Raw genomic sequence first — 27,403 nt, forward strand, 5'->3', positions numbered from 1 at the left:
GCTTCCATTGGCTATATGCCCAGTTGTGAAACCAGTGGATCAGATGGGTATACTTCAGTTAATACAGCTGGTTTTCCATGGTTGTATCAATATATCCACACACTTTAAATGTGATCAAATTTAACCTAATTTAACATAAATTTTAAAGTATACATATAATGTTTAAAACCTGGCACAACTATATAATTAAGTTTCCTTCATGGTATTTTATGTTGGGTAGCCAAAATTCTAATAAGAGAGAAAAGAAGTCACAATGGAAACCACATTGTCATGCTCTTAGTACACACCTTTATTTTGCTTATTGTTGGTTTACTAGCTTATTTACTTACTTTCTTACCGAATTACACAGAAAAAGGCCTGGAAGTCAAGATACTAATTTAGGAACAAAGGTTACACTGAAGAGTAAGATGATGGTGGGGGGCCAGTGGGGGGGTGGATAGACAATTACTTTTTATTCTACTAATGTTACAATATGAATTTTCTAGAAATGTGCTATATTACTTTTTAAATAGTCTCTTGGTTCTGAAATAAAATAATGTCTGTTTCATGTGGAATTAATAGACAAGCATTTTTCTCTGAGAAATTTGAGTCTATTACTATCACTGATTTGTACAAGGGATGAAGCATTGTCTTTCAAGAGAAAAAGAAATATAAGAGTAATAATTACTGCTAGTTCCCCACCTCTACTGAGGTCAAAGGACAAAGAAATATGGTTAACATGCAGGTGGGGAGATTTAAGTCAGAACTGAGAAAAAAAACTCCACATTTGTGATGACTATTAGACATGGAAACCAGTTATTAAAGGAGGAAGAGGGAAGACATTATAAATCTTCTCCCGTAGGGATTTGAAGGGCAGTATATACAGCCATCTGTATAGTGAAACTTGGATAAAAACCAGCTGGGAATCGATGTCTACTTTTATAACACTATAAATACTGAAGAAGGTTTTCCTGAGATTTCCTTTAAATAGTATGTTTCTTGTTAAACAAATTTTTGAGTTCTACAGTATTACAAAGACAGAATAAGAAAGCAATGTGAAAAAAGCATTTTAATTATATGAATCAATTCAATCAAATGGATCCAGAATTGAGAAATCTATTGCAAGATACGATTTCAGGAGAGTATGGAATAAAGCATAACTGCTGCAGGACCAGGGGTCACAAATAGAAAATAAACAGCTCTCCCTGAGATTTATACAAAAACCATGAAATATAAAACCACAGAAACATTTATGGTTTGGCTTTCTTTGGAAATGCAGCCTTCCTGAGGCTAATTTAAATCACTGCATCAATGTTTACAAACTCAGCTGAGCACACGGAAAGACACTGATAGACTACTCTTGTTTTCCACAAGGCAGATTTCCAGCCTGCCAGGTAAGGAGCCATTCCTTGGTGGGTCCACCCTGACTTGGAAGGCTGTACTTCCAAATAAAGCAACTCCCACCCCACAGCCATGGATCTTTCCTTGGGTTTTTTTTTTAAACGCCTAGCCCATATTCTCATGTGCTAAGGATTCCTTCTGTTGAGAAAACATAAAAATTAACAAGAGGAGAAGGAGGATGAAAAAAAACAGATGCACCAATTAAAGTTAGAAACATAGAGTCAGAGGACAGATGCTTGAAGAAAGGGTATTAGAAATTCAGATGACCATTTGCAGACAAGGAAATAACAGTAGCAGAGGCAATTCAGTTTTTGTTTTAGGTGATGAAGTATAAGAAGGAAATATTTGTTTGCTGACCTTAAGGCTTTGGGGCATTATTAATTATTAATTCAATAAACACTCTTTCTGGCTTTTTCTCTAGATTCTCTACTTCTTCATATCTCTAAGTGGATGTGTTCTTTACAGCTCTGCCTTCAACCCTCTTCTCATTCATTCTATATTCTTTTCCTGGATGATCACTCTTATATTTCCTTAGAAATTCACTACTTAGGCGCCAACATAATGACTAGGTAACTACATCTCCAACATCCACTTTCACTTCTGGAATCACTACTCTAGCCACATGTCACCCATCTAAGGTGATCAGGGAATAATCCTACAGACAACGTAATCCCACCCCTAGGTTGGGTAGAATACTCTTCACACTCAATGGTATGACTTTTTCTGGAAAGACAACTGAAAGCGTATGGTTCTTCATACATTCTTCCAAAAGAAAAAGAATAAAGTGAGCCTATCACTTCAAGGAAAACAGCTATTTGTTTTGTCAAAATCAAAACTCAAGTTTTCATGTGAAATCATAATTTTGGAAAGCTTGTATCTGCCTCTATATCTTTACATCCTAATATGTAAAGATTTTCTAATGATAACAATGGGGATATCAACAAATGTGGTCTGCTATATTGTATAACATGTGTCAACATTTGGAAAATCTGCATAACTCAGAGAACCTTTATTGTCCAAGTGACTAATGTAAAATGCTATAAAATAATGTGTGAGTAAAAGAGCCAAAGTGAAAGAGATCAATGGTCCTTAATGTACCAGAGTGTGGAAAATTTAATGATATGGTTTCATATTCCACACTGCAATTACCTGTAAGAAATTACCTCTTGTAAATTTGGTATAGTATATCTGCAATTCTAGAATAGCCAAAATTTTCTGAAAATTATTTAAAAAAATCTTTCCCTTTTCAACTACATATCTTTGTAAGGCCAGCTTTTCTTTCGATCACAACAGATTCTATAAAGAAGCAGATATGAGTACAGAGCTGCCTTCTATTAAACCAGGCGTTAGAGATATACAAAAATGGAAAATGGGGCCGCTCTCTTCCCCACATTTTATTTGAGAAAATAGTTATTTTTCACAAAAATATGTTATATTAACATGCAATATTGGAGAAGGAAATGGCAACCCACTTCAGTGTTCTTGCCTGGAGAATCCCAGGGACAGGGGAGCCTGGTTGGCTTCTGTCTATGGGGTCGCACAGAGTCAGACACAACTGAAGTGACTTAGCAGCAGCAGCAACATGCAATAGGTTTATCATATTTTTACATTAATTAATACTTTAAAAATTTTCCCTACTTGAATCACTAATTGATGTTTTCTTCCAAAATATTTTTAGAAATTTTCCCTGCTTAAATTCCTAATGTGATATTTTCTTCCTATCTATCAGTCTCACATATATTAATAGATAAACTCCACATAACAAAACCTTATGGTGTCCTCAATAGGTCTGTTTTGTTTTCCATTCATAGGTTGTTGTGAACATCAACAGCTTTTGACAATGTAAAGGGGTTCTGAGACATAAAAGTTTGAGAACTGAAGGTCTAAACAAGTGTCCCTCTTGGATTCCATAGGAGAGAGATAGAAAAAGTAATCCATTAACTACATAATGAATACCAACTGACAGTATTAATTAAAGGATTTATTTATTCATTCCATAAACACTTACTGACTATATAGGAATTTCAAGGTCTTGTGTTAGGTGCGGAGAATACTAGGAAATACAGATAAGAATTCTCAGCCCCAACTACTCAGGGTCTGGCGGTAACTGCTGTGACAGAAATATGAACAAAAACAGTACTGACAGGAATATAAGATGTCACCTTTCAGAAAGGATGATGAGGGATGAGAGATAGCATGGAAAAAATGTTGGAGGAGAATTTTAAAATACAGGAGACTAAAATGAGCATTCTTTCTGGAGAGTGAATAGAGCAGGATAAGGCTTTAAGATCAGTAGCAGTTATTAACTGAGTAAAAGAAAGTGAAAGTGAAGTCGCTCAGTCGTGTCCGACTCTGTGACCTCATGGACTGTAGCCTTCTAGGCTCCTCCATCCATGGGATTCTCCAAGCAAGAATACTGGAGCGGGTTGCCATTTCCTTCTCCAGCGGATCTTCCTGACCCAGGGATTGAACTCCGGTCCCCCTCACTGCAGGCAGACTCTTAACCATTAGCTGAGTATCTACATGCAAAGCACAACAAGGGATACAAATAGAGCTACAGTCTAGAGGAAGCTAGAAGTAAGGAAGCTTCTAGAGGAAGCTAGAAGCAAAGAAGAGGAAGCATGAAGCAGTTATCAGAGAGAAGAAGATGATCAGAGAGCAGAGTGACATGAAGACCAAGGGAAAAGAATCAAGAAAGAAGACACAATCAGATGCTACAAGGTATCAAGAGGAACACGAAAGAGCAGAAAGGACAGTTGTAAACAGAAAATAGTACTGTACCAACCTAGAGGGGTGGGGTAGGAAGGGAGGTGGGAGGGAGGTTCAGAAGCGGGGGATATATGTATACCTATGGCTGATTCATGTTGAGGTTTGACAGAAAACAACAAAGGTCTGTAAAGCAATTATCCTTCAATAAAAAATAAATTAAAAAAAAGAAATAGTAATGCACGTAACTGGAAGCAGAAATACCCATCATCAATCTACTATTCATCCATACTCATTAGGCAATCATCCATCCAAACAGCAAGTACCAAGCCACCCACTATGTACCAAGCCAAACAGCCAACAGAGAATATATGACGTGGACACTGTCTAGTATAAAGTTTTGGATCCACACACACACAACTATTTTTCACTGTCTTAAGTGCTAAGACAGCAAAAAGAGAAAGAGCTGTGGGTCCTTAGAAGGCAGAACAGTCAACGCAGCCTGCTGAGGAGGGGAAGGAAGAAAGGTAAAGGGGAATTAAATATGGTTCCACAGAGAAAGTGACATTTGTTTGAGATCATGAAAACTAAGATGGGTTTCATAGGAATGTGTATATGTGTGTGTGTGTATGTGCGTGTGTGCATGCATTGGAAAGTGTGTAGTTGTATTAATCAAGGTCCCAGCAGGAAATAAATGGCACACACAAACAGAAAATAAGGTGACCTTTCCAGTAGTCATGTATGGATGTGAGAGTTGGACTGTGAAGAAGGCTGAGTGCTGAAGAATTGATGCTTTTGAACTGTGGTGTTGGAGAAGACTCTTGAGAGTCCCTTGGACTGCAAGGAGATCCAACCAGTCCATTCTAAAGGAGATCAGCCCTGGGATTTCTTTGGAAGGAATGATGCTAAAGCTGAAACTCCAGTACTTTGGACACCTCATGCAAAGAGTTGACTCATTGGAAAAGACTCTGATTCTGGGAGGGATTGGGGGCAGGAGAAGAAGGGGACGACCGAGGATGAGATGGCTGGATGGCATCACTGACTCGATGGATGTGAGTCTGAGTGAACTCCAGGAGTTGGTGATGGACAGGGAGGCCTGGCGTGCTGCGATTCATGGGGTCGCAAAGAGTCGGACACGACTGAGCAACTGAACTGAACTGAACTGAACAACATGACTTTCTAAGAAGTGAGGCTAAGGACAATCAGGGGTGTGAAGGGAATCCAACAAGGGAAGGGCAGAGAGAAACAACCAACTGCATCCTGGCATGGATGGAGTGAGGCAATCAACACCTGGAAGCATAACTGCCTCTCACCCTCTAAATCTCCCACTCAGGCCTCCCAATAGCCAAACTCAGCTGAGAGGCCAAGGGCAGAAAAGCCTGCTGAGGCAGTCCATAATGGTGAGCCCCTAGAAGCACAGCAAGAGAAGGGTGGAGGACATCTAAAGGGACACCAAATGAGATTATTTCAGGCAAAAATAACAAAGACCTGGATCTATAGAAGTTCCTTGCTGGGGAGTAGGGAGCAGGGAGGAAAAGTAACATGAGTGGTGGATGAAGCATGGGGCTAGAAGTCAGAGATTTACAGAAATAGCAGGCTAAGGAGTTGGTATACTGTCCTAAGGCAATAAGGAACCATTAGAGGGTTTAGACAGAGGACTGCCACAACCATATCTGTGTTTGAGCCTCTATAGCTGCTCCTACCAGTAGTTTGATTCCTGATACAGAAGTCACACAGACCAGGCCACATCTTGGCTTACTTGGTATATGACTGTATCAGTCAGGGCCCAGGCAGAAGGTAGAAAACACAACAGTTACCTGAGTAGAGAAAATTTAGCATACAGAATTGTTCACTGGGAAACTGAAAGGTAAAAAGAGAACTCCAAGGTATCATGCAGGCAACAGCTGTTGGAAGCAGCTACCTGGCAGGAGGGTGGAAGGAAAAACACAAGGAGAAGGCCTGGAATTACACCTCTGAGAACCAAGCCCTACTCAGCTGGGTTGGTACCTCTGAGGAAAGGGTGCCATGGAGCTGGTTCTGCAAGAACTGGAAGAACTGCAAACTGGATTCAGCTGCTCCCACAGGAAGGACCTGCCACTGCCAGGGTGAAGAAAGTGTTGCTGCCATGACACTCTCAAGTAGAAGTGGACTCCATGGGGCAGGGGCAGACGGGAAGGCGCAAGCTGCTTATTCCCTTTCAACCTTGACATTTCCCTCTGGCACCACCCCCACCAGCACAGCTCACCAGGGAGCCAGAGGGTGGAGCAGGATGTGGACTGCAGAGCCCCAGCCCCAGCAGCACGGAGAAGGGTGGGGTGAGATCTGCGAGACAGCAACTTAACTAGCACAGTAATTCTGGAAAAAAACTCAACCTTTCTGAGTCTCAGTTTTCCTTGTCTGTGAAATGGGGCTGGCGGGGGGGAGTACCAACTATATAAAACTTGGTATCAGTTCAGTTCAGTAGCTCAGTCGCGTCTGACTCTTTGCGACCCCATGAATCACAGCACGCCAGGCCTCCCTGTCCATCACCAAATCCTGGAGTTCACTCAAATTCATGTCCATTGAGTCGGTGATGCCATCCAGCCTTCTCATCCTCTGTTGTCCCCTTCTCCTTCTGCCCTCAATCCCTCCCATGTCTTTTCCAATGAGTCAACTCTTCGCATGAAGTGGCCAAAGTATTGGAGTTTCAGCTTTAGCATCAGTCCTTCCAATGAACACCCAGGACTGATCTCCTTTAGAATGGACTGGTTGGATCTCCTTGCAGTCCAAGGGACTCTCAAGAATCTTCTCCAATACCACAGTTCAAAAGCATCAATTCTTCGGCGCTCAGCTTTCTTCACAGTCCAAATCTCACATCCATACATGACCACTGGAAAAACCATAGCCTTGACTAGACGGACCTTTGTTGGCAAAGTAATGTCTCTGCTTTTTAATATGCTGTCTAGGTTGGTCATGACTTTTCTTCCAAGGAGTAAGCGTCTTTTAATTTCATGGCTGCAGTCACCATCTGCAGTGATTTTGGAGCCCCCCAAAATAAAGTCTGACACTATTTCCACTGTTTCCCCATCTATTTGCCATTAAGTGATGAGACCAGATGCCATGATCTTCGTTTTCTGAATGTTGAGCTTTAAGCCAACTTTTTCACTCTCCTCTTTTACTTTCATCAAGAGGCTTTTAGATCCTCTTCACTTTCTGCCATAAGGGTGGTGTCATCTGCATATCTGAGGTTATTGATATTTCTCCCGGCAATCTTGATTCCAGCTGGTGCTTCTTCCAGCCCAGCGTTTCTCATGATGTACTCTGCATAGAAGTTAAATAAGCAGGGTGACAATATACAGCCTTGATGTACTCCTTTTCCTATTTGGAACCAGTCTGCTGTTCCATGTCCAGTTCTAACTGTTGCTTCCTGATCTGCATATAGGTTTCTCAAGAGGCAGGTTAGGTGGTCTGGTATTCCCATCTCTTTCAGAATTTTCCACAGTTGATTGTGATCCACACAGTCAAAGGCTTTGGCATAGTCAATGAAACAGAAATAGATGTTTTTCTGGAACTCTCTTGCTTTTTCCATGATCCAGCGGATGTTGGCAATTTGATCTCTGGTTCCTCTGCCTCTAAAGCCATCTTGAACATCTGGAAGTTCACGGTTCACGTATTGCTGAAGCCTGGCTTGGAGAATTTTGAGCATTACTTTACTAGCATGTTTGATGAGTGCAATTGTGCGGTAGTTTGAGCATTCTTTGGCATTGCCTTTCTTTGGGATTAGAATGAAAACTGACCTTTTCCAGTCCTGTGGCCACTGCTGAGTTTTCCAAAACTTGCTATAGTACCTGAAAAAAGTATCTATCCCATAAAATTCCCTTCCCCATTCTCCAAACTGTGGCAACATCTAAAACATGAAGACAAGCATGTGTGAGAGTCAACACTCAGTGTATGTGCCTATGAGACATCCAGATTTTCTCATCTCTTATCAGTTACCATACATGAAATGCAACATTGGTCTTACTAGGTTTTAGCCTATCCATTTTGCCAAGTGTGACAATCTCCACACCCACTTCACACTCACACACGCAGATGTATATGCATACATGTTCCTTTTAATCCCAAACAAACAAACAAAAAACCTCTCCGTAATGAAGGCAAAAGATATAAATGTGATTAAAACACAAAACAGGATGAACTCAAGTACCAATACTAGGAATCAGAGTAGTCTCAGTGATGTTGAAAAAGTACATATTGAATAAAATTTTAGAGTGTGTTGATTTATTGCTGTTTTTCAAAGCCAGTATATGAAAGCAGGAAATGATAGGTGTGTGTGTCATTGGTGAAAAGCAAAAATCACTAATTTCATCTGGGGCTTCATTAAGAGAAATATGACGTCCAAAAAGAGGCAAAGAACAAGACGTCTTTATTCAGCTCTGAACATCACATTTTAGGCCAAACATTAACAAACTACAGCTTTGTCAGTGGCTCAGAACTAGAAAAAATTGTAATGGTTAAAGGCTAGTCCTTTCACAAATGGTTGGATGAACTCATCACATTTAATTTACAAAAGAGAAAGTGATGGTGATTACACAGAGCTGACACTCCTGTGCCCCAAAATGAACAGAGTAATCATGAAGCTTCACAATACAATGGATCTGATTATTATCTGGAAACACAGCTCAAGAGATCTTCCGGTAAAAGTGTGACCACAGAGGTCTGGGAATCCCAAATATAGCCAAGGTGATGTGAGGGTGAACAAAGTCAGGGAAGACATAACAGAATGTAATAATAACTAAGCTGAAAATGGAAAAACTATTCAGAATTCTGCTCAAAGAAAGAATGTGTTATCAAAAGGGGAATACTCAAAGACTAGGAAAAAGACAAATTAAGTGAAAAGAATAAATTGGTACATTTCCAAGAAAGAAAGGAGAAAATCATTGAACTTGATCTGTTTTTATTTTACTCTCATTAAACACTCCTTTTATAATATGGCTTTCCATGTAGATTTCCCCATGTTGTTGTTCAGTGGTTAAATCGTGTCTGACACTTTTGCAACCCTGTGGACTGCAGCCTGCCAGGCTCCTCTGTCCATGGGACATCCCAGCCAAGAACACTGGAGTAGGTTGTTATTTCCCTCTCCAGGGGACCCCCTCTGGATATCTATCCCATAGACAGAACACAACTGCAGCACACCAATTCCAGTTTGCTTGATAATCATAATCTTCACTTTCTCAGCAAAAAAGTACCAGAAGCCAGACTACACTGAACTAATCAGCAAGAAAATTATAAAGAAACAGAGGCATCAAGCATAGGACACTCTTTCAAGAAATCTGGCTGGGAAACAAAGGACAGTGTCATAAAGAGATCTGTTTCACTTCAGCCGTAATAGGATCTTTCCACCAGCCATTAAATACAGCCACTCTGCGGAGAGCTATGGGATAAACCAGGGAAGATGCACAACCAGTGTCAGTCCAGAGAAACAGATTCTCTGTAAATGGAGACACTACCATGGGCATCTTCTACTCATTTCCTCTGTGAGTGAACATTTTGGGTCCAAACAAATGGGTTTCTTAGAGGCTATTTGTTTTTTACTTTCAGAATACGTTTTCCATGATGAAAGGCCAGTGGGAAAAACACAATTCAGTTTGCAATGTTGTAAAAAAAATAAAAATCACTTTTCTGGAACATATATGCTTAGTTAACTGACAATTTAATAACAAGTTCTTGGAAAGAAGGCATATGTTTATATGTGAAATGACAAAATGAATGTTTTCTTTCTTTTAGCAATTAAACTTTTTTCTCCTAAGAGAATGATGCTTATTTCTCTTCATGCTCATGATGTTTTAATATGAACTTTCCTTTCACTGGACTCCCCTGGTGGCTCAGATGGTAAAAGTGTCTGCCTACAATGCAGGAGACCCGGGTTTGATCCCTGGGTCAGGAAGATCCTCTGGAGAAGGAAATGGCAACCCACTCCAGTACTCTTGCCTAAAAAATCCCACGGACGGAGGAGCCTGGTAGGCTACAGTCCATGGGGTCGCACTTTCACTTTCACTACCTTTTACTGGGAAATTTTATATTTAAGAGCTGAGGTTTCAAACATGGGATCCCTCCCTGTGAATTTCAATATAAGAAAAATCTAAATTAAAATATCTGTTTAATGTCCCCAAAATGCTAGAAGCCTCTATCACAGTCAGAAGAATGTATACCTCAGTAGAATTTACAGCAGGGGTTGAACAGTGAATAGTTTGAATTTCACATTTTTTAATGCTGCTAGAAATAGGATTTCAGCTATCTAGGATATCAGAACATTATTTCTTTTTTCTTTTATGATAAGCAGTTTTCAAATATCAACATTTGTTTAAATTCCAGTCTTTTCCCTTGCTGTTCATGGTTATGTATCTGTTTGTAAATGGAAATGAGACACACCAGAAATTCTGACCAGTGATATGAAGCAGAAATGCATAGCTGTAAAGTGTTATCTTTTCCTAAATTACAGTTGGCACATAGATAGAGCATGATTTGGATCAATCTTTTTGGTCCTTCTTACAACAAAGGTTGCTAACAATTGTCTGATTCTTTCCTTCTCCCCCCAGCCCCTCCCCCATGTCTGGAGTTTGGGGATAAATCAAACCATCTTATCTAAATTTTTTTTTTGTCGACAGAAAACTCAAATATTTAAACTGAATTCCTTATGGGCTTACCCGCTTTTTTTTTTTCTGACTCTGATTATTTTTAAAAGATACAGAGCTTTAGAAATGTAAAGTGTTTTGAACTTTTAAGAGTTCTGCACTGATTGAGCAATAAAAGCTGATTTATGCTCTGGGATAGCATCATAAGATTCTATCACTGAAACACAATATAAATTAACCTTTCACTGAGACCTTCTGTGCATTGCTACTCTTCTCTATTCACAATGTGAATCAGTTCTTATTTCAGCATATGCACAGACAGAGAACTATACTAGGTAAACATACCTTATTAATGGATACCTCTAACTATGGGAAAAAGGAAGGAAGGAGGAAGGGAGGGAAGGAGAGAGGGAGAAAGAAAGAAAGAGGGGAGGCAGGAAGGAAAGAGTGAAAAAGAAACCAGAATTACAGTCAAATACCAGAATGACCTCAAAGAAACACCTTTATTTCTACTCCAAAACAACATGTATAACTCTGGCATTGGTTGTATGGAGTTGGGATAATCTTATAAATAAAAAACACATTCTTTCAGATTATAATGTCTAGATTTAAATTCCAGTCTTACTCTTTATCAGATGTATGGGCCCTGCATACCATACTTTTTCTCTGTTTTAGGTTCTTTATCTGAAAAATGGGATACTCACAGTATCAATCTCATAGAATTACTGTGAATTTTAAATAACACATGTAAAGAGGTAGGATAAGACCCGGTACAAGTGCTCAATAAATGTTAGTTACTTTCACTTTTCTTATCATCCTTCATGTTACTTAAAACCTTCATATGTAATCACTTAACACACTGAGAGTTACAGTTTTTTTTTTTCATATTATGACCTTCTAAATTTTTTTTTCTTCTGGGTTCATCTGTATTCTTTTATTTCCAAAATTCTGCTCTTCTATTTCAACTTGACAGTTTGATTTTGTCATTTTTTTTGTACTCATCAGTAATCAAGAATTTGGGCAAGAAATCTCAATAAGAAAAATTTACCCATCTAGTAAAGTGTATCAGTATTTATCAGATACCTAAGATCAGATTATAAAAGAAACCTTACTTTTAAAATAGAGAAATAAACCTTTGCAACTTTCCAGAAATAAATTCTACCTATTCATCAGATTCAATATCCATATTTAAATACTTCTACATTAATAAAAGTATTTATTTCAAAAAATGTAAAGCCAAGTTTATTTTTCTCAAAACATTAGCTCTCTGATTTTTTAAATCAAAAGAAAACAGCAATTTAAAACTTAAATTTCACTGTAGCCCCATTCTTCTAATACTAAAGATAAAACTGCATGTTAAAAGAGAGAGAGAGAAATGAGAAGTTATAAAACACCACAGTGAAGAAGGGGTAAGAGGGATGTGACCAGACAATCAGCAGACCAGTCTAAGAGTGAGGAGCCAGAACAGAATACGTCCATTTGCTCAACTGATTTCTCAGCATCATCATTCATTCATCAATTCAAATCCAATAAAAGATCATTTTATCACAGCAAGTGGGGAGTAGGGGGGTGTGGGGCAGAATGAAGGAGGAGTTCAGACTGATTTTAATCATTCTAGATGAAACAACTAACAGCATGACCCTTTGTGGGCAAGGACTTGCCTGGGCTTCCCAAAGCTGAGTCTACGGAAAGGGCTCATGGTTGAGCCCCGGGGGGCATCCTTTCCTACTCTTTCAACAGTTTAAAGATGTCTTCAATACGTTTATCTAGATGCCATGATGACTAGGTTGGCCCACAGGTCAGAGCAGGCTTAAAGGAACTTCCTCAGAGCAGGCGGTCATGGTCTGCTGGGGAAGCTGGTAACTTACCCATACTCATCTTGATTGGCAGGTTTTCTCTGCTTGCTGCCTCCACTAGGTGTCTCCGGACTTCCATCACTGCTTCTTTGTGCTTGGTGTTCAATAAGGCTTCCCACAAGGCTTTGGCTGCAGGGTCCCTGCAATAAAACCACAAAAAGAGCTTTAGAGTAAATTTCTACTGAATAATGGAAAGAGTAGCAAGCAAAATAATTTCTTAAGCATCTTTTTTGAGTACCAGTGTAGTCCTTCTAACTGATGGACTCAAAGTATTAAAAATATTAGGATTAATTAAAGAATATCTGATCCATTCTAAGCAGCACAAAATATTGAAAAATTAAGAAGACAGCAAAATCAAGCACCTTCAAAGTGGGAGGGAATCATACTATACTATGAGAGGTGTAGGAAAACTGTGTGATATCCTGAGAATTTGCATTTAAAAGTATTTCAAAGTAAAACTGAACACTGCTAGATAAGATATAAATGTTATGTAAACCAAAATTAAATACATGTCCCAAACTGATGTGATTATAAGCATATTGATTTCAGATAATACAGTTGTCTGAGAAACAGAAAGCAACCAGCAATGATTCAATGATTCAATTTTTCCTATTCAAAAATTACTCAACAGAATTCTTACTGAGTAGATTTCCAAGTGAATGGCAATCAGGAATTAGGTTAAGAAACCATGCAAGTAGCCCACTTAGGGGCCTTGGGCTGCAAGGACGGCGCTGCGAAGCCCTTACAATTAACCGTTGATAAGCGCATGAAGCACTGCACTCTGCAGGGTCTCATCTGGCCTCACTTCTCCAACAGCCCTCTGTCTCTCCCAACATGCCATGTCCCAGTTATAAATGAGTACAGTGTTCTTTCCGGAAGATCTCTGCATGGAGCCAAGTATACACATTTGTAGTAACGTTTTAAAAACTGAGTATAAAGAAACAAAGGTTACTTCTGTCTCTTCCTAAGGACATTTCCCTCTACTTAAAGCTCCAGAAATACCTCCTACTATTCAGTTAGCCATAGTTCAAACATTGATACATTTTTAAAAGTTTCATCTTTAAAGTTATATCTAATAAGATATTAACTTAGCTTTAAAATTATACCTAATAAGGTATAACTTTCACATTTGAATGTGATTTGGAATAATGGAATGATGTATTTCAGGCTGAGTTTAGAGTCTGGCACATAATAACCTTTCATTAAAAGTAGTTGCTTTTATTATCATTTATTTCTTCCTCAGTGAACTAACATCGCTGCTCAATATATTCCACTTGTTTTGATCTGACCAAAACTGTCATCATTAATATTAAAATTAATATTCTGTTTAATTTAAAGGAGCAAGTAAACTAGGTGCCACGCCCTATTCTCCATGGTTAATACACAGACCAAAAAAAAAAAAAAAAAAAAAGCTAGGGTACAAGTTTTTAGTGATTTATTATCTGGAAGAATAGGCAGACATATGAACAAAGAAATTAACCCCCCAAAAGAGCATGGTAAGAGGCATAGCAAACACTGGCATAGATTTCTATGGTAGCACAGAGGGGCTCCAATCCTCACTGGGAGAGCAAGGACTCAGATAATGTTCTCTACCAGAAATGATAAGCAATTACACAGATACAAAAGCAGCCAACAGAAGAAATTATAAATCAAACTGGAAATTATAACTCAACCTTCAAGAAAGATATAAAATCTTAGCCACAAAACAAGAGGAAGGACATTTCAAAGCATTCAAAGTTTAGATCTTAAATGACTCTAAGAAGCAATGGTTTGTTCCATGCTAAGGTGGAAGGGGAGGGGCAGCAGATCTAAGTGTGAAAGAGATCGGGGGAGCTACTCTGGGGGAGCCCTGCATCCTGCAAGTGACAAGAAGCCCAGGAGCATGTGACTGATTTCACTTTCTGAGAACAGTAACATAGCTCAGCAGTCATGAACAAAGTTTTCATCATCATTCAAAACTAGGACTACATCTAGACGTGGAACCTAAAAAATAATACAAGTGAATCTGTTTACAAAGCAGAAACAGACAGATATAGAAAACAAATTTATGGTCACCAAAGGGCAAAGGGAAGAGGGGGAAGGATAAATCAGGAGTATAAGATTAACAGATACACACTACTATACATAAAATAGATAAACAACAAGGATTTACTGTGTAGCACAGGGAACAATATTCAATACCTTCTAATAACTTATAATGGAAAATAATTTGAATATATAATTGAATTACTTTGTTTTACACTTGAAACTAACACAATATTGTAAATTAACTACACTACAATTAAAAAAAAAAGTTTTAACTAGATCTATTTGCTATGGGGCTTTGGGAGACTTACTTAATTTCTTTAAAGCTCTGAAGGCAATGGAGAACCACTGAGGAATTTTGGGAAAGGAAGATATACACCTCCCAGTTTCCCAAGTTTATGGTCTATAGACAGCATATTAAAAACCTAAGACATCACTTTGCCAACAAAGGTCCGTCTAGTCAAGGCTATGGTTTTTCCAGTGGTCATGTATGGATGTGAGAGTTGGACTATAAAGAAAGCTGAGTGCCGAAGAGTTGATGCTTTTGAACTGTGGTGTTGGAGAAGATTCTTGAGAGTCCCTTGGACTGCAAGGAGATCCAACCAGTGCATCCTAAAGGAAATCAGTTCTGGGTGTTCATTGGAAGGACTGATGTTGAAGCTGAAACTCCAATACTTTGGCCACCTGATGTGAAGTGCTGACTCATTTGAAAAGACCCTGATGCTGGGAAAGATTGAGGGCAGGAGAAGAAGGGGACGACAGAGGATGAGATGGTTGGATGGTGTCACCGACTCTATGGACATGGGTTTGGGTGGACTCTGGGAGTTGGTGATGGACAGGGAGGCCTGGCGTGCTGCGGTTCATGGGGTCGCAAAGAATGAGACATGACTGAACGACTGAACTGAACTGAAGTGAATCAATCACTTCCTACTTTTATTTTCCAAAGCTCCTAAACCACAGAGATTTCTCCTATACTCTCAACTCTATACACAGACCCTCTAGAGTAGAAATTGACTGCCCTTTTGTTTTCCATGAGGCTTTCCTGGCGGCTCAGCAGTAAAGAATTTGCTTGCAATGCAGGAGATGTGGGAGACATGGGTTCAATCCCTGGGTTGGGAAGACCCCTGGAGAAAGAAATGGCAACCAACTCCAGTGCCTGGGAAATCCCACGGACAAGGTAGCCTGGCAGGCTACAGTTCATGGGGTCGCGAAGAGTTCATGGGATTGCAAAGACAGGATTGAGCAACTAATGCTCTCTCTTGCTTTCTTTTCCATGAGAATAATAGTGTCTCCAAGATCACAACAGGTTGGGCAATGCGGTGGCTGCCCCATCAGACTACCGTAATTGTTAAAATGTAAGTTCTGGGGTCAGATAAATCTAGGTTCCAAACCCAACCATCCTCCCTTCACCCATAGCAATTACATGGCCTCTGTGAGCCTCCTCAGGCACTCCAAGCACAGGGACCTCTTCGCTCCTTTGCCAGGAATTTCCTTCTTACAAACATTCCTCTCTCTCTTCAAGTGTCAGCTGAGATGTCACTATTTCAGAGAAGTCCCTCCTTCAGTTCAGTTCAGTTCAGTTGCTCAGTCATGTCCGACGCTTTGCAATCCCATGAACTGCAGCACGCCAGGCCTCCCTGTTCATCACCATCTCCCGGAGTTCACTCAGACTCACGTCCATCGAGTCGGTGATGCCATCCAGCCATCTCATCCTCTGTCGTCTCCTTCTCCTCCTGCCTCCAATCCCTCCTAACATCAGGGTCTTTTCCAATGAGTCAGCTCTTCGCATGAGGTGGCCAAAGTACTGGAGTTTCAGCTTTAGCATCATTCCTTCCAAAGAAATCCCAGGGTTGATCTCCTTCAGAATGGACTGGTTGGATCTCCTTGCAGTCCAAGGGACTCACAAGAGTCTCCTCCAACACCACAGTTCAAAAGCATCAATTCTTTGGCGCTCAGCCTTCTTCAAAGTCCAACTCTCACATCCATACATGACCACTGGAAAACTATAGCCTTGACTAGACGGACCTTAGTCAGCAAAGTAATGTCTCTGCTTTTGAATATACTGTCTAGGTTGGTCATAACTTTTCTTCCAAGGAGTAAGCATCTTTCAATTTCATGGCTGAAGTCACCATCTGCAGTGATTTTGAAGCCCCCCAAAATAAAGTCTGACATTGTTTCCACTCTTTCCCCATCTATTTCCCATGAAGTGATGGGACCGGATGCCATGATCTTCGTTTTCTGAATGTTGAGCTTTAAGGCCAACTTTTTCACTCTCCTCTTTCACTTTCATCAAGAGGCTTTTTAGCTCCTCTTCACTTTCTGCCATAAGGGTGGTGTCATCTGCATATCTGAGGTTATTGATATTTCTCCCGGCAATCTTGATTCCAGCTGGTGCTTCTTCCAGTCCAGCGTTTCTCATGATGCACTCTGCATAGAAGTTAAATAAGCAGGGTGACAATATACAGCCTTGATGTACTCCTTTTCCTATTTGGAACCAGTGTGCTGTTCCATGTCCAGTTCTAACTGTTGCTTCCTGACCTGCATACAGATTTCTCAAGAGGCAGGTTAGGTGATCTGGTATTCCCATCTCTTTCAGAATTTTCCACAGTTGATTGTGATCCACACAGTCAAAGGCTTTGGCATAGTCAAGAAAGCAGAAATAGATGTTTTTTCTGGAACTCTCTTGCTTTTTCCATGATCCAGCGGATGTTGGCAATTTCATCTCCGGTTCCTCTGCCGTTTCTAAAACCATCTTGAACATCAGGGAGTTCACGGTTCACGTATTGCTGAAGCCTGGCTTGGAGAATTTTGAGCATTACTTTACTAGCATGTGAGATGAGTGCAATGGTGCGGTAGTTTGAGTATTCTTTGGCATTACCACTGGTGTAAAAAACTGATGAGAATCCATCGCAGCACCTTTTCCCAGCACACCCTTCCACCTATGGGGTTTTATTAGCCTGCATAATCCATATTACCATTGACTCATTCTAGGTTTCCATGTTTCTCTTTGTTCTCTAGCTCCCTCATTGAAGGTAAGGTCCTTCTATGAAGGCAGAGGTTCTTTTATACTCATTGCTAATTCCCCATTACCTGGAACAGTGCCAGGCTGTGGTAGTTAACACTCAACAAACAGTGAATGAACAAACAATGCTTGCTAGCTGCGTAACCTCGTGCATGTAACTAATGCTCTCTTGTTCTGTTTCCTCGTCTTTGAGATGGAAGTAACATAGCGACTACCTCAGATGGTAGTTGAAGGGTTAACTAAGATAATGCACCTAAAGGACTCTCCTGATTTACAGTAAATGCGTTTGTGTGGTTGTTGTGGTTGTTATTACTATTGCTATAAAAGGTATTGTCTTAAAATTCAACAAGCTTAAGGGTTTGTGACATATTAAATGAATCTACTTAATTACACTGAGTATGTTTTTCATACAGTCTTGATTTGTTCATCTGTACTGAAGTCACTGGGGTCTTGAACTCTCAGGCCCTTTTCTATTAAAGCACTAAGAGAAATATACAGTTTATACAGTCTCTAACACTGATGTGGAGCTGGGTCATGAAAACTGTTTTGTTGTTATGAACAATTCAAACTCTCTAGATAACTACCCTTGCTATTGTCTACTTTCTGTCCCAAACAGTTTTCTCAACATATCATACCCCCACACTGAACATGGTCATTATCAAGCTTACCAAGTTAACATTCATGAACTAGCTCTGGTTCTCTGAAAAATCAGAGCTGAAGAAGATCAGACTTGCCGGCCGCTCTACTGTGTCCTGCACTCACTTCTTCACCAGGTCACCCTTGCTGCCACTTGGTGGCTTACACACATACTCAATGTGTAAGCATATATCAGCATCGGAGCTGAATGGATGAGCTAACCACTGCCTTTCTCTGATGTGTTCACAGAAGTTGATTCAATAGACATTCAATAGACATTTCATGCATGAAATCAATTCCTGATGTCCAATTTCATGTCAAGTAAAGTTCACTGAAATTCACATTATAATCATGAGAGTATGTTTTGAATAATTCTCTGTCCTCTCTGAGTGTACAAGCTCTCTGTTTTCCCAATGAGGGAAAAAGCACTACACAGAGAGCAATCACAGCAGGGCCAGTGTGGCACACGGGTGGTAGCAGCTATGTAGATGCGTAGAAAGCACAGGATCTGGATCCCAGACACGAGGGGCTCTACATCCCTAGCAGGGTTACTTAAACGCTCTATGCATGTTTCTTCCTCTGTTGTCTGGGGATGATAATAGTACATTATCAGTGGGTTGTTATGAGAAATGAATGTGCTAGTTTATCTAAAGACCTAGGACAATGCTTGGCATACAGTAAGTGCCCCCCAAAACACAGCAGTAGCAGCAGCAGCTGTAATGCTAAAAAAAAAAAAAAAATCAGTCAACAGACATGAAGAACAGAGTTGTGGTTTCCAAGATGGGAGTATGGATTGGGGGTTTGGGATTAGCAGATGCAAACAACTGTATAAAAGATGGATAAACAACAAGGTCTTACTATATTCATAGCACAGAGAACTATACTCAATACTGTGTGATAAATCATAAAGGAAAAGAATATATATGTATAACTGAGTCACTTTACTGTACAGCAGAAATTAACATAACTTTGCAAATCAACTGCTGTTGTTGCTCAGTCGCTCAGTTGTGTCAGCTCTCTGGGACCCCACTGACTGTAGGCCACCAGGCTCCTCTGTCCATGGGGATTCCCCAGGCAAGAGTACTGTAGTGGGCTGCCATTTCCTTCTCCAGGGGATCTTCCCAACCCAGGGATCAAACCCATGTTGCCTGAGTCTCTTGCACTGGCAGGTGGACTCTTTACCATCTGAGCCACCAGGAAGCTAAACTCAACGATATTTTAACAAATTAAAAACAAAATCAGTGGTCAGGATCTTCTCATAAGATATATAGAAGGAAGCCTGTTTTAGAAGTACTTTCATTTCTTCTACAAAATTATATATACACATGGACGGAAGAGCCTGGTGGGCTGCAGTCCATGGGGTCGCTAAGAGTCGGACACGACTGAGCGACTTCACTTTGACTTTTCACTCTCATGCATTGGAGAAGGAAATGCAACCCACTCCAGTATCCTTGCCTAGAGAATCCCATGGACGGGGGAGCCTGGTGGGTTGCCGTCTATGGGGTCGCACAGAGTCGGACATGACTGAAGCGACTTAGCAGCAGCAGCAGCATGGATAACCACTGTCAGTAGGTTCATTTTCTAACATGAAAAGGTCAACAATATATAGTACAAAATTCATAATGAAACATATTAAGACCAACCTAACCAATCCCCATACATAAGACAGTGTGATGAATTTTGACTTTCAGGAATAAGATAAGAAACGTTACTAAAGATAGAGACTCAAAGTTTTAGGGAATTAGCGTTTTCTGTACAAACTTTTTAAGCAATGACTTTGGTACTCATCAGTTTAACAACACTGAAATTCTGTAGATTGCACACAAAAAGACATTTTAAGACTACAATTTTTACTTTTACAAGGAGTTCAGGTCCTATAAATATTTCCAGACTGACTTATAAAGTGGATGTACAACTTCAGGGGTAGAACTGAACATCAGAAATAATGCTAATCAACTCTACATCTTCTGCAGGATGCTACTTAACCCAACACAAACAGATATAAATCTATCTCTAGTTTTTGAAGGCATCTAAAGAAAACTTTATGAGAAAAACACTACAGCTTCAAACAAATTAAACTGTTATTAGATACTCTTTACGCCAAATCTAAATCCTTTGTGCTCTACTGTAAACCAACTTCACCATGATTTATCTTTTAAATTAAGGAACAGCTGGACAACACCTTGAAAAAAAATCTTTATATTTTCTATTGGGTTACAGCCAATTAACAGCATTGTGATAGTTTCAGGCGAAAAGAGGAGACTCAGCCATACATATACATGTATCCACTCTCCCTTAAACTCCCCTCCCATCCCAGCTGCCACATAACATTAAGCAGAATTCCATGTTATACAGTAGGCCCTCATTGGTTATCCATTTTAAACACAGCACTGTGTACAGGTCCATCCCAAACCCCCTAACTATCCCCTCCCCACATCCTTCTCCCCAGAAACCATAAATCTGTTCTTTAAGTCTGCTGCTGCTGCTGATGCTGCTAAGTCGTTTCACTTGTGTCCGACTCTGTGCGACCCCATAGATGGCAGCCCACAAGACTCCCCTGTCCCTGGGATTCTCCAGGAAAGAACACTGGAGTGGGTTGCCATTTCCTTCTCCAATGCGTGCAAGTGAAAAGTGAAAGGGGAGTCGCTCAATCGTGTCCATCTTTAAGTCTGAGAGTCTCTGTTTTATTAAGTCCATTTATATCATTTCTTTTTAGATTTCACATATAAGGGATGTCATATAATATTTCTCCTTCTCTGACTTACTTCACTCAGTATGACAATCTCTAGGCTCATCCATGTTGCTGCAAATGGCATTATTTCATTCTTATTCAGTTCAGCTCAGTTGCTCAGTCGTGTCCGACTCTTTGCAACCCCATGAACCGCGCAGCATGCCAGGCCTCCCTGTCCATCATGAACTCCCGGAGTTTACCCAAACTCATGTCCACTGAGTCGGTCATGCCATTCAACCATCTCATCCTCTGTCGTCCCCTTCTCCTCCTGCCCTCCATCTTTCCTAGCATCAGGGTCCTTTCAAATGAGTCAGCTCTTCGCATCTGGTGGCCAAGTACTGGAGTTTCAGCTTCAACATCAATCCTTCAAGTGAACACCCAGATCTCCTTTAGGATGCACTGGTTGGATCTCCTTGCAGTCCAAGGGACTCTCAAGAGTCTTCTCCAACACCACAGTTCAAAAGCATCAATTCCTCAGCACTCAGCTTTCTTTATAGTCCAACTCTGACATCCATTCATGACTGCTGGGAAAACCTTGCACTAGCCTTGACTAGACGGACCTTTGTTGGCAAAGTAATGTCTCTGCTTTTTAATATGCTGTCTGAGTTGGTCATAACTTTCCTTCCAAGGAGTAAGCATCTTTTAATTTCATGGCTGCAATCTCCATCTGCAATGATTTTAGTAATATTCCACTGTATATATATAGCACATCTTCCTTATCCATTCCTCTGCTGACGGATTAGGTTGCTTCCATGTCCTGGCTATTGTAAATAGTGCTGCAATGAACACTGGGGTGCATGTATCCTTTTGGATCATGACATCTTTTTAATAATTGAGCCCAGCCAAAAACAACTTTTTTCATGGGTAACTTAAGGAAGAGTTTTTAAAGGTAAATAAAATATGAGTAAAAAACACCATCACTACATTCCCTTTTAGAAACATTTCAGAATTTACAAAACAAGTTATGTCTCACACAATCCTCATCTCATGAGCTAAGCCACTATCACTGCCCCAGTTTAAAGAGCCTCAGAGAAGCCGACTGACTTCTGTAATGACTCAGTCTGCATCTGGCAAAACCAGGACTCATACCCAAGTTACTGGCTCTGATCCAGTAATCTTTCTACTATGCCGTGCCATGTTGCACTACACAAATCAGCAGGGAGAATTCATTATTCATAATATGAATTATTTTAAACTTTTCATGTCAGCTCTCTTTTCCAGTTCTTAATATAGCCTCTATTCTGCCTTAGAGAAGAATGAAGCAGATCCACATTCACTCATGAAGCAGGTAAAGCTTGATCTCAGGATTCTGCACACTTTTTATTTTAAACAATGTCATACTACTCCCCTTGTAGGTCACCATTGGTCACTGACGTCCTTGGGACACAATGACCATCATGTCCCACCTTTAGACAACTCTCTTCTTTAAATGTTTCTAAGAAGACTTGCTGAATTTTAAGTCAACATTTAAGTCAACATATATACATTTATGTAACTGAACTGACAAAAAAAATCAAAGTCTAAATTGCCCTGAGATATTATTAGCTCTTATTTGATGTTCATTATATCTTTGGGAAAGAAAGAAGAAATGGCCTCCAGCTATTTTATCACTGATAAAAATGGAGACAAAATGAAGCCACCTACCTAACGTTCCATTGTTAACATTAAAGGAAGGAATATTTCGATAGAGGAACTGACACTCAAAGCATCAATGGGATGTTTCTGTGACCTTGAATAATTTGCTTTACTTTTGGGGGGCTTTATATTTTATAAATATTATTAATCTATCATTTTCATTTATTGGAAACTCACTAACATGACTATATTAGCTTATTGATCAACAACTCTCAAGGGTAAGAATCAATGCCACATTACAAGTGAGAAAGCTGAGTCTTAAATAAAATAATTTACCCAAATCACACAGCCAATAAATAAGAATTTGAACCTAGGACCCTGTGAACTCCAAAATCTAACTATTTTACCACAGTTCTACACAATTCTGTAAAACAAAATGCTCAAACTAGAATACTACTGAGATTCCCAGGATCTCTAACAAGCCATACTCACATGGTTTTCCTTATGCCTTGGTACTCCAAGTTCACATGTATGAATTTGATTAATTGTGCAACACAGTGAAAGATGGGTGAATATCCCCTGCTGTTACTTTTATTAAAACCTTTTTTCTTCTTCACAAGCCCAGTGACAAAAAGAGCTAACAAAAGAATATTCCTGACAGCTTACAAAATATATTAAATTATTTTCTACCTTTTCCTCTGTTTTTAAAGTCATTTTCCTATGAGACAAACTTTATTTCCCTATAGTTACTAGAATACAATTTTATTTGCTTCAATAGATCCTTTGAAATATGTAATATAAAAGTAGAATATTTGTCCTATGAAAAGATCCATTTTATTACTATGAATTATACAGAATTTGTTTCTATATTGTCATTGTAACTACATAAGATGAGAAATGCATACTAAATTCATGTTCTTTTTTTGATAAACTGATTATCTTGTATCCTTAAAAATCAAACTGTTGTGTTTAAAGACTACAGACCAGCAATATACATAATAATAACCTTCTAGAATTAATTTTAAGTCTCAGGAGACTTCTATACAGGAAGATATGGTCCTTCCAGATAATTCTTGACATTTTATTCACCAGAATTACTCAACTATGAATGAAATCTTAGAAGCATATTGGTTTGGCATGTATAAAATGTCAGGAACAGGAAATATTCTTCATCAAATAAAATATAAAAAAGACAGCATTAATTTTTTAAAGGTGGCTAAAAACTGAATCATGGTTCTACTTAATCAGATGAAAGGCTTGCAATTAAGAGACCGAGGGTAAAACATGAATGCACACTATTATCTTATGACTAAACTCAGAGAAATGGTTTCTCCACAGCATGCACGAGAAGCTAAGTTGACTCACACAGTTTGCAGTAACAGTTACAGTATTGCAACAGAAACACAATGATACAACAACAAAAACAACCCAATAAGCATTTTCAGCTAATTTTAAACAGAGGGCCATCTGAGTCATAGTTTTTCACAGCAGGGAATAATGGCTTCCATCAGCGGTAAGCTTAATGAGCTATGAAGGTAGGTTTGTTAACTGAATTATTCACAGAGCTTTCAATAGTCATCTTCCCTCTGGACTACTTTTTAAAACAATTACCTCATCTTAAACAAAATAATCCGTTAACCTTCATCTCAACAGAACAGAAAACAGAAGGATAAACACAGAAGGATCCTGAAGTAGACAGAATATGGGCACATCCTGTGACCAAGCGCTCATCACAGCTGGCGAGCAGCTTCTAGTGCCCAGGCCTCAGGGAGCTAGCAAGCTGGCAGGGCGGCTGGAACTAAGCATACGCCTAGGGACTAGGCGACGGAAGAGGATACAGGAGCTCAGGGGGAGTAGAACACTGGTCTGGGTGTGAGCGCAGAGGACAGGGGGTGGCTAAGGATGTGACAGTGAGACCGGAAAAATCAGCAGGAGCTCGCCAGTTAAAACACAAGTAAGATCTGTCTAAGTAAGAGCAGCATCACAGGAAGGGGTTCTGAGGAGAGACCTTGAGACCTTCTCAAGGAAATGAAAACTAGTCTGAATGGAGCAGGAAGATCTAGTCTGATACTGCCTTCAGCTTATGTCAAATTATCCAAGGCTTGGGAATCCACATTAGAGATTGTAGACATTTTTTCAAGGGCAACTGAAGGGTCTTCAGCAACAGACTAACCTAATCAGATCTGCGTTATTAAAAGACCACTCTGGCCCCATTGTTCAGAATGGATCTAAGGACTGGGAAAGAGGTTACTGCGCAGTATGGACAAGAACTGATAGCTTGGACTAGAGTGATTTCCTAAAGCTACCAGATCATATCATTCTGTTCAAAACCCTTCTAAGCTTCTTACTACTATCACACTGAAATTTAATTTCCTTATTTTGGCCAACAAGCTTATATACTTCAGTGCATTCCTATACTTTATATCTTCATGTCTCACTTTCACCCATTAGGCCCCAGACCCACTGCTCTGATTTCAGCCCCTTGAATGGGTCAAAGTATGTTCTCAGGGCCGTTGTATTTGCTATTCCCTTTGCCTAGAAACCTTTTCCTCCAGGTGTCCACTGATTAACTCTCGTTCATTCAACAAATACTCACTGAGCACTGACCAAGTGTCAGTCCTGTCGTAGGCACTGCTCAAGGCTTCCCTCCTCGATCACACTAGCTAATGTGGTGCTTCCTATTTCAAATCCCACATGTCCTATTTTATCTATAACATTTGTCATTAACTCAAATTACAAGCTGTTAAATAGAATTTATTTTCATGAAGCGAGAGGGAACTGGTTTCAGGGCACTGAGCACAGAGATATTCTAGCTTTAGCAGAATGTCAGCATCCTGGGTCCATGAGTGGCAGTGTACTGAGGCCATCAACAACCTATGACCATGGACTGTGCCAGGCACTGGAGGTATAACAGGGCACAAGGGTGAACAAGTCAGGCACAAACCTCTCAGAAAGGCTCAGAAAGGCTCCAAAGTCTAGTTGGGGAGAATAGATACTAAACTAGTCATCTAATAAGCTAATGCACTATGAGCTATTGGAAGAAATAAAAGATGAGGAAAGGAAAAAAGTAACATGTGGGATGGCCAGAAGATGGAAAAGCAGGATGCTAAGGTCCTGAAAGAAGTTTAGTGTAGCTGCAGCCAAGAGTGTGAGCACATAGGAGGGAAGAGAAGGAAGTGGCAGGAAACAATGGACGAGATGAAGGCTGAAGAAATAAGCATGGTACAGATCTAAGAAGGCATTCTAAAACAAGTGAAAGTTTTAATCTTTACTTAAAGGGCAATGGAGAGCCACCAAAGGATTTTACCAGGATGGGGTAAGAATAAGATGTATTATTATTTGCAGAGTTAAATGTATGTATAAATAGCCAGTCTTATAAAATTAACTCAAGATGAATATTAAAATTATAATGCTTTCAAAGTATGCAGATAAAATTTAATTTTAAAATATAATCATTTATTTCTTTTCTATTGAAGATTCTTCTGTTGGGTTTTATTCATTTTTTCCAACAAATATGAGTGCTTACTTTGCACCAGGCCCTGTTCTTGGGACTGGGAATATTTTAGTGAACAAATGAGACATAAAATCACTCCCCTCATGTATTGCTAAATCAAGTTTAGAGCTTATTTTTCAAGCACAGCACATGAAAATCATAACACAAAAGGAATCTGAATCAAAGTTTCCTTAGAAATCACTCACTGAACTTTTCTTTTACAGAAAAGGAAACTGTGACTATGAGAAAGTAAGTATCTTGCTCAAGGTCACAAAGTTTTGGTGGAAAAGTCACTATACTACAATAATGATTAGAAAACAAAAACTGCACAGTAACTGTTCAAAGACACACACACACACACACACACACACAAAGCCACATCAACACATCCTCTCTGGTTCAACTGAAAGGAAGGGATTGCTTTAAGGACGTTTTATATCCACTGTCCTATTTGTTAACGAATGTTCCCATAACTATCAACTATATTGCTGAAAAAGATAAGGTCACTTCAAAAATGTTAAACTCACTATGGCCCTGAAGTACACTTCAGGGAAGAAGCAGAGGAGAATGGAAAAAGCAGGAACCATGATGTAGCTGCTACTATGATCAGGTCACTGGTATCAACCCCCCAACTCTCACTGATACTCTGTATCTCTTATACTATAGGGAAGTGATTTTCATTATTTGCTCAGGATATTCACTTAAGAATAAACCACCACACCAATTTATTCTGCATTAGTCTACCTAGGGAAAGAGCTGTCATTTTAAAAGCATAAATAAATGTATTGTCTGTTATCAACTTTCACTAATCTTGTGAACTAGACTTTCAGTTTGGTATTCAAAAACTGTAAATGTCCTAAAAAATGCATGTGCCTTCTCTATCAATCTACAGCTAATAGAAATCTGTGGGTGTGACGGGTTCCACATGATAAATGACACTGGAATAACTTTAACAGTGCAGAAATCACAACCATGTGTTAAGCAAACTAAATAAAGTTCAGGATAAAACATTGTTTAAATCCAGGATAAACAGCTCCACACAAGCTTTATAATGTTCAGAATAATAAAAGAATAATCTCCACTTGATATATAATCAAAGTTTCCTCTCATCATTTCTTCCTTCAATATGATGCTTTCATTCAGCATAGCAAATTTCATTCATAGCAATGGGCCTATGAAACTATAAAAAATGGACCAGAATGCAACATATAAACTGTTTGACAATCATATAAAATAACTGTGGGAAGCTGAACTTCATCTCAGTACAGATAAATATTTCTATTCCTACTCTCCACCAGCTCACTAATGACAGTAACCATAATCGATACAAACTTATTCATAAACAAAGAATAGGGGTTTTCTCAT

The 27,403-nt window shown here is 39.5% G+C and overlaps 1 protein-coding gene across 1 annotated transcript in view; it reads right to left on the reverse strand.

Annotated features, from left to right (window-relative positions):
- The window catches only part of SCFD2 (sec1 family domain containing 2), a 395,024-nt gene that overhangs the window by 332,911 nt on the left and 34,710 nt on the right, over positions 1-27,403 (reverse strand). The window contains exon 3 of the mRNA XM_004009827.5: positions 12,569-12,696. Coding sequence (XP_004009876.2) covers positions 12,569-12,696 — 128 coding nt within the window. The remainder of the gene's footprint in view (positions 1-12,568; positions 12,697-27,403) is intronic.

Source organism: Ovis aries, chromosome 6 (genome assembly GCF_016772045.2).
Source record: "Ovis aries strain OAR_USU_Benz2616 breed Rambouillet chromosome 6, ARS-UI_Ramb_v3.0, whole genome shotgun sequence".
In the NCBI taxonomy this organism is placed as follows: domain Eukaryota; kingdom Metazoa; phylum Chordata; class Mammalia; order Artiodactyla; family Bovidae; genus Ovis; species Ovis aries.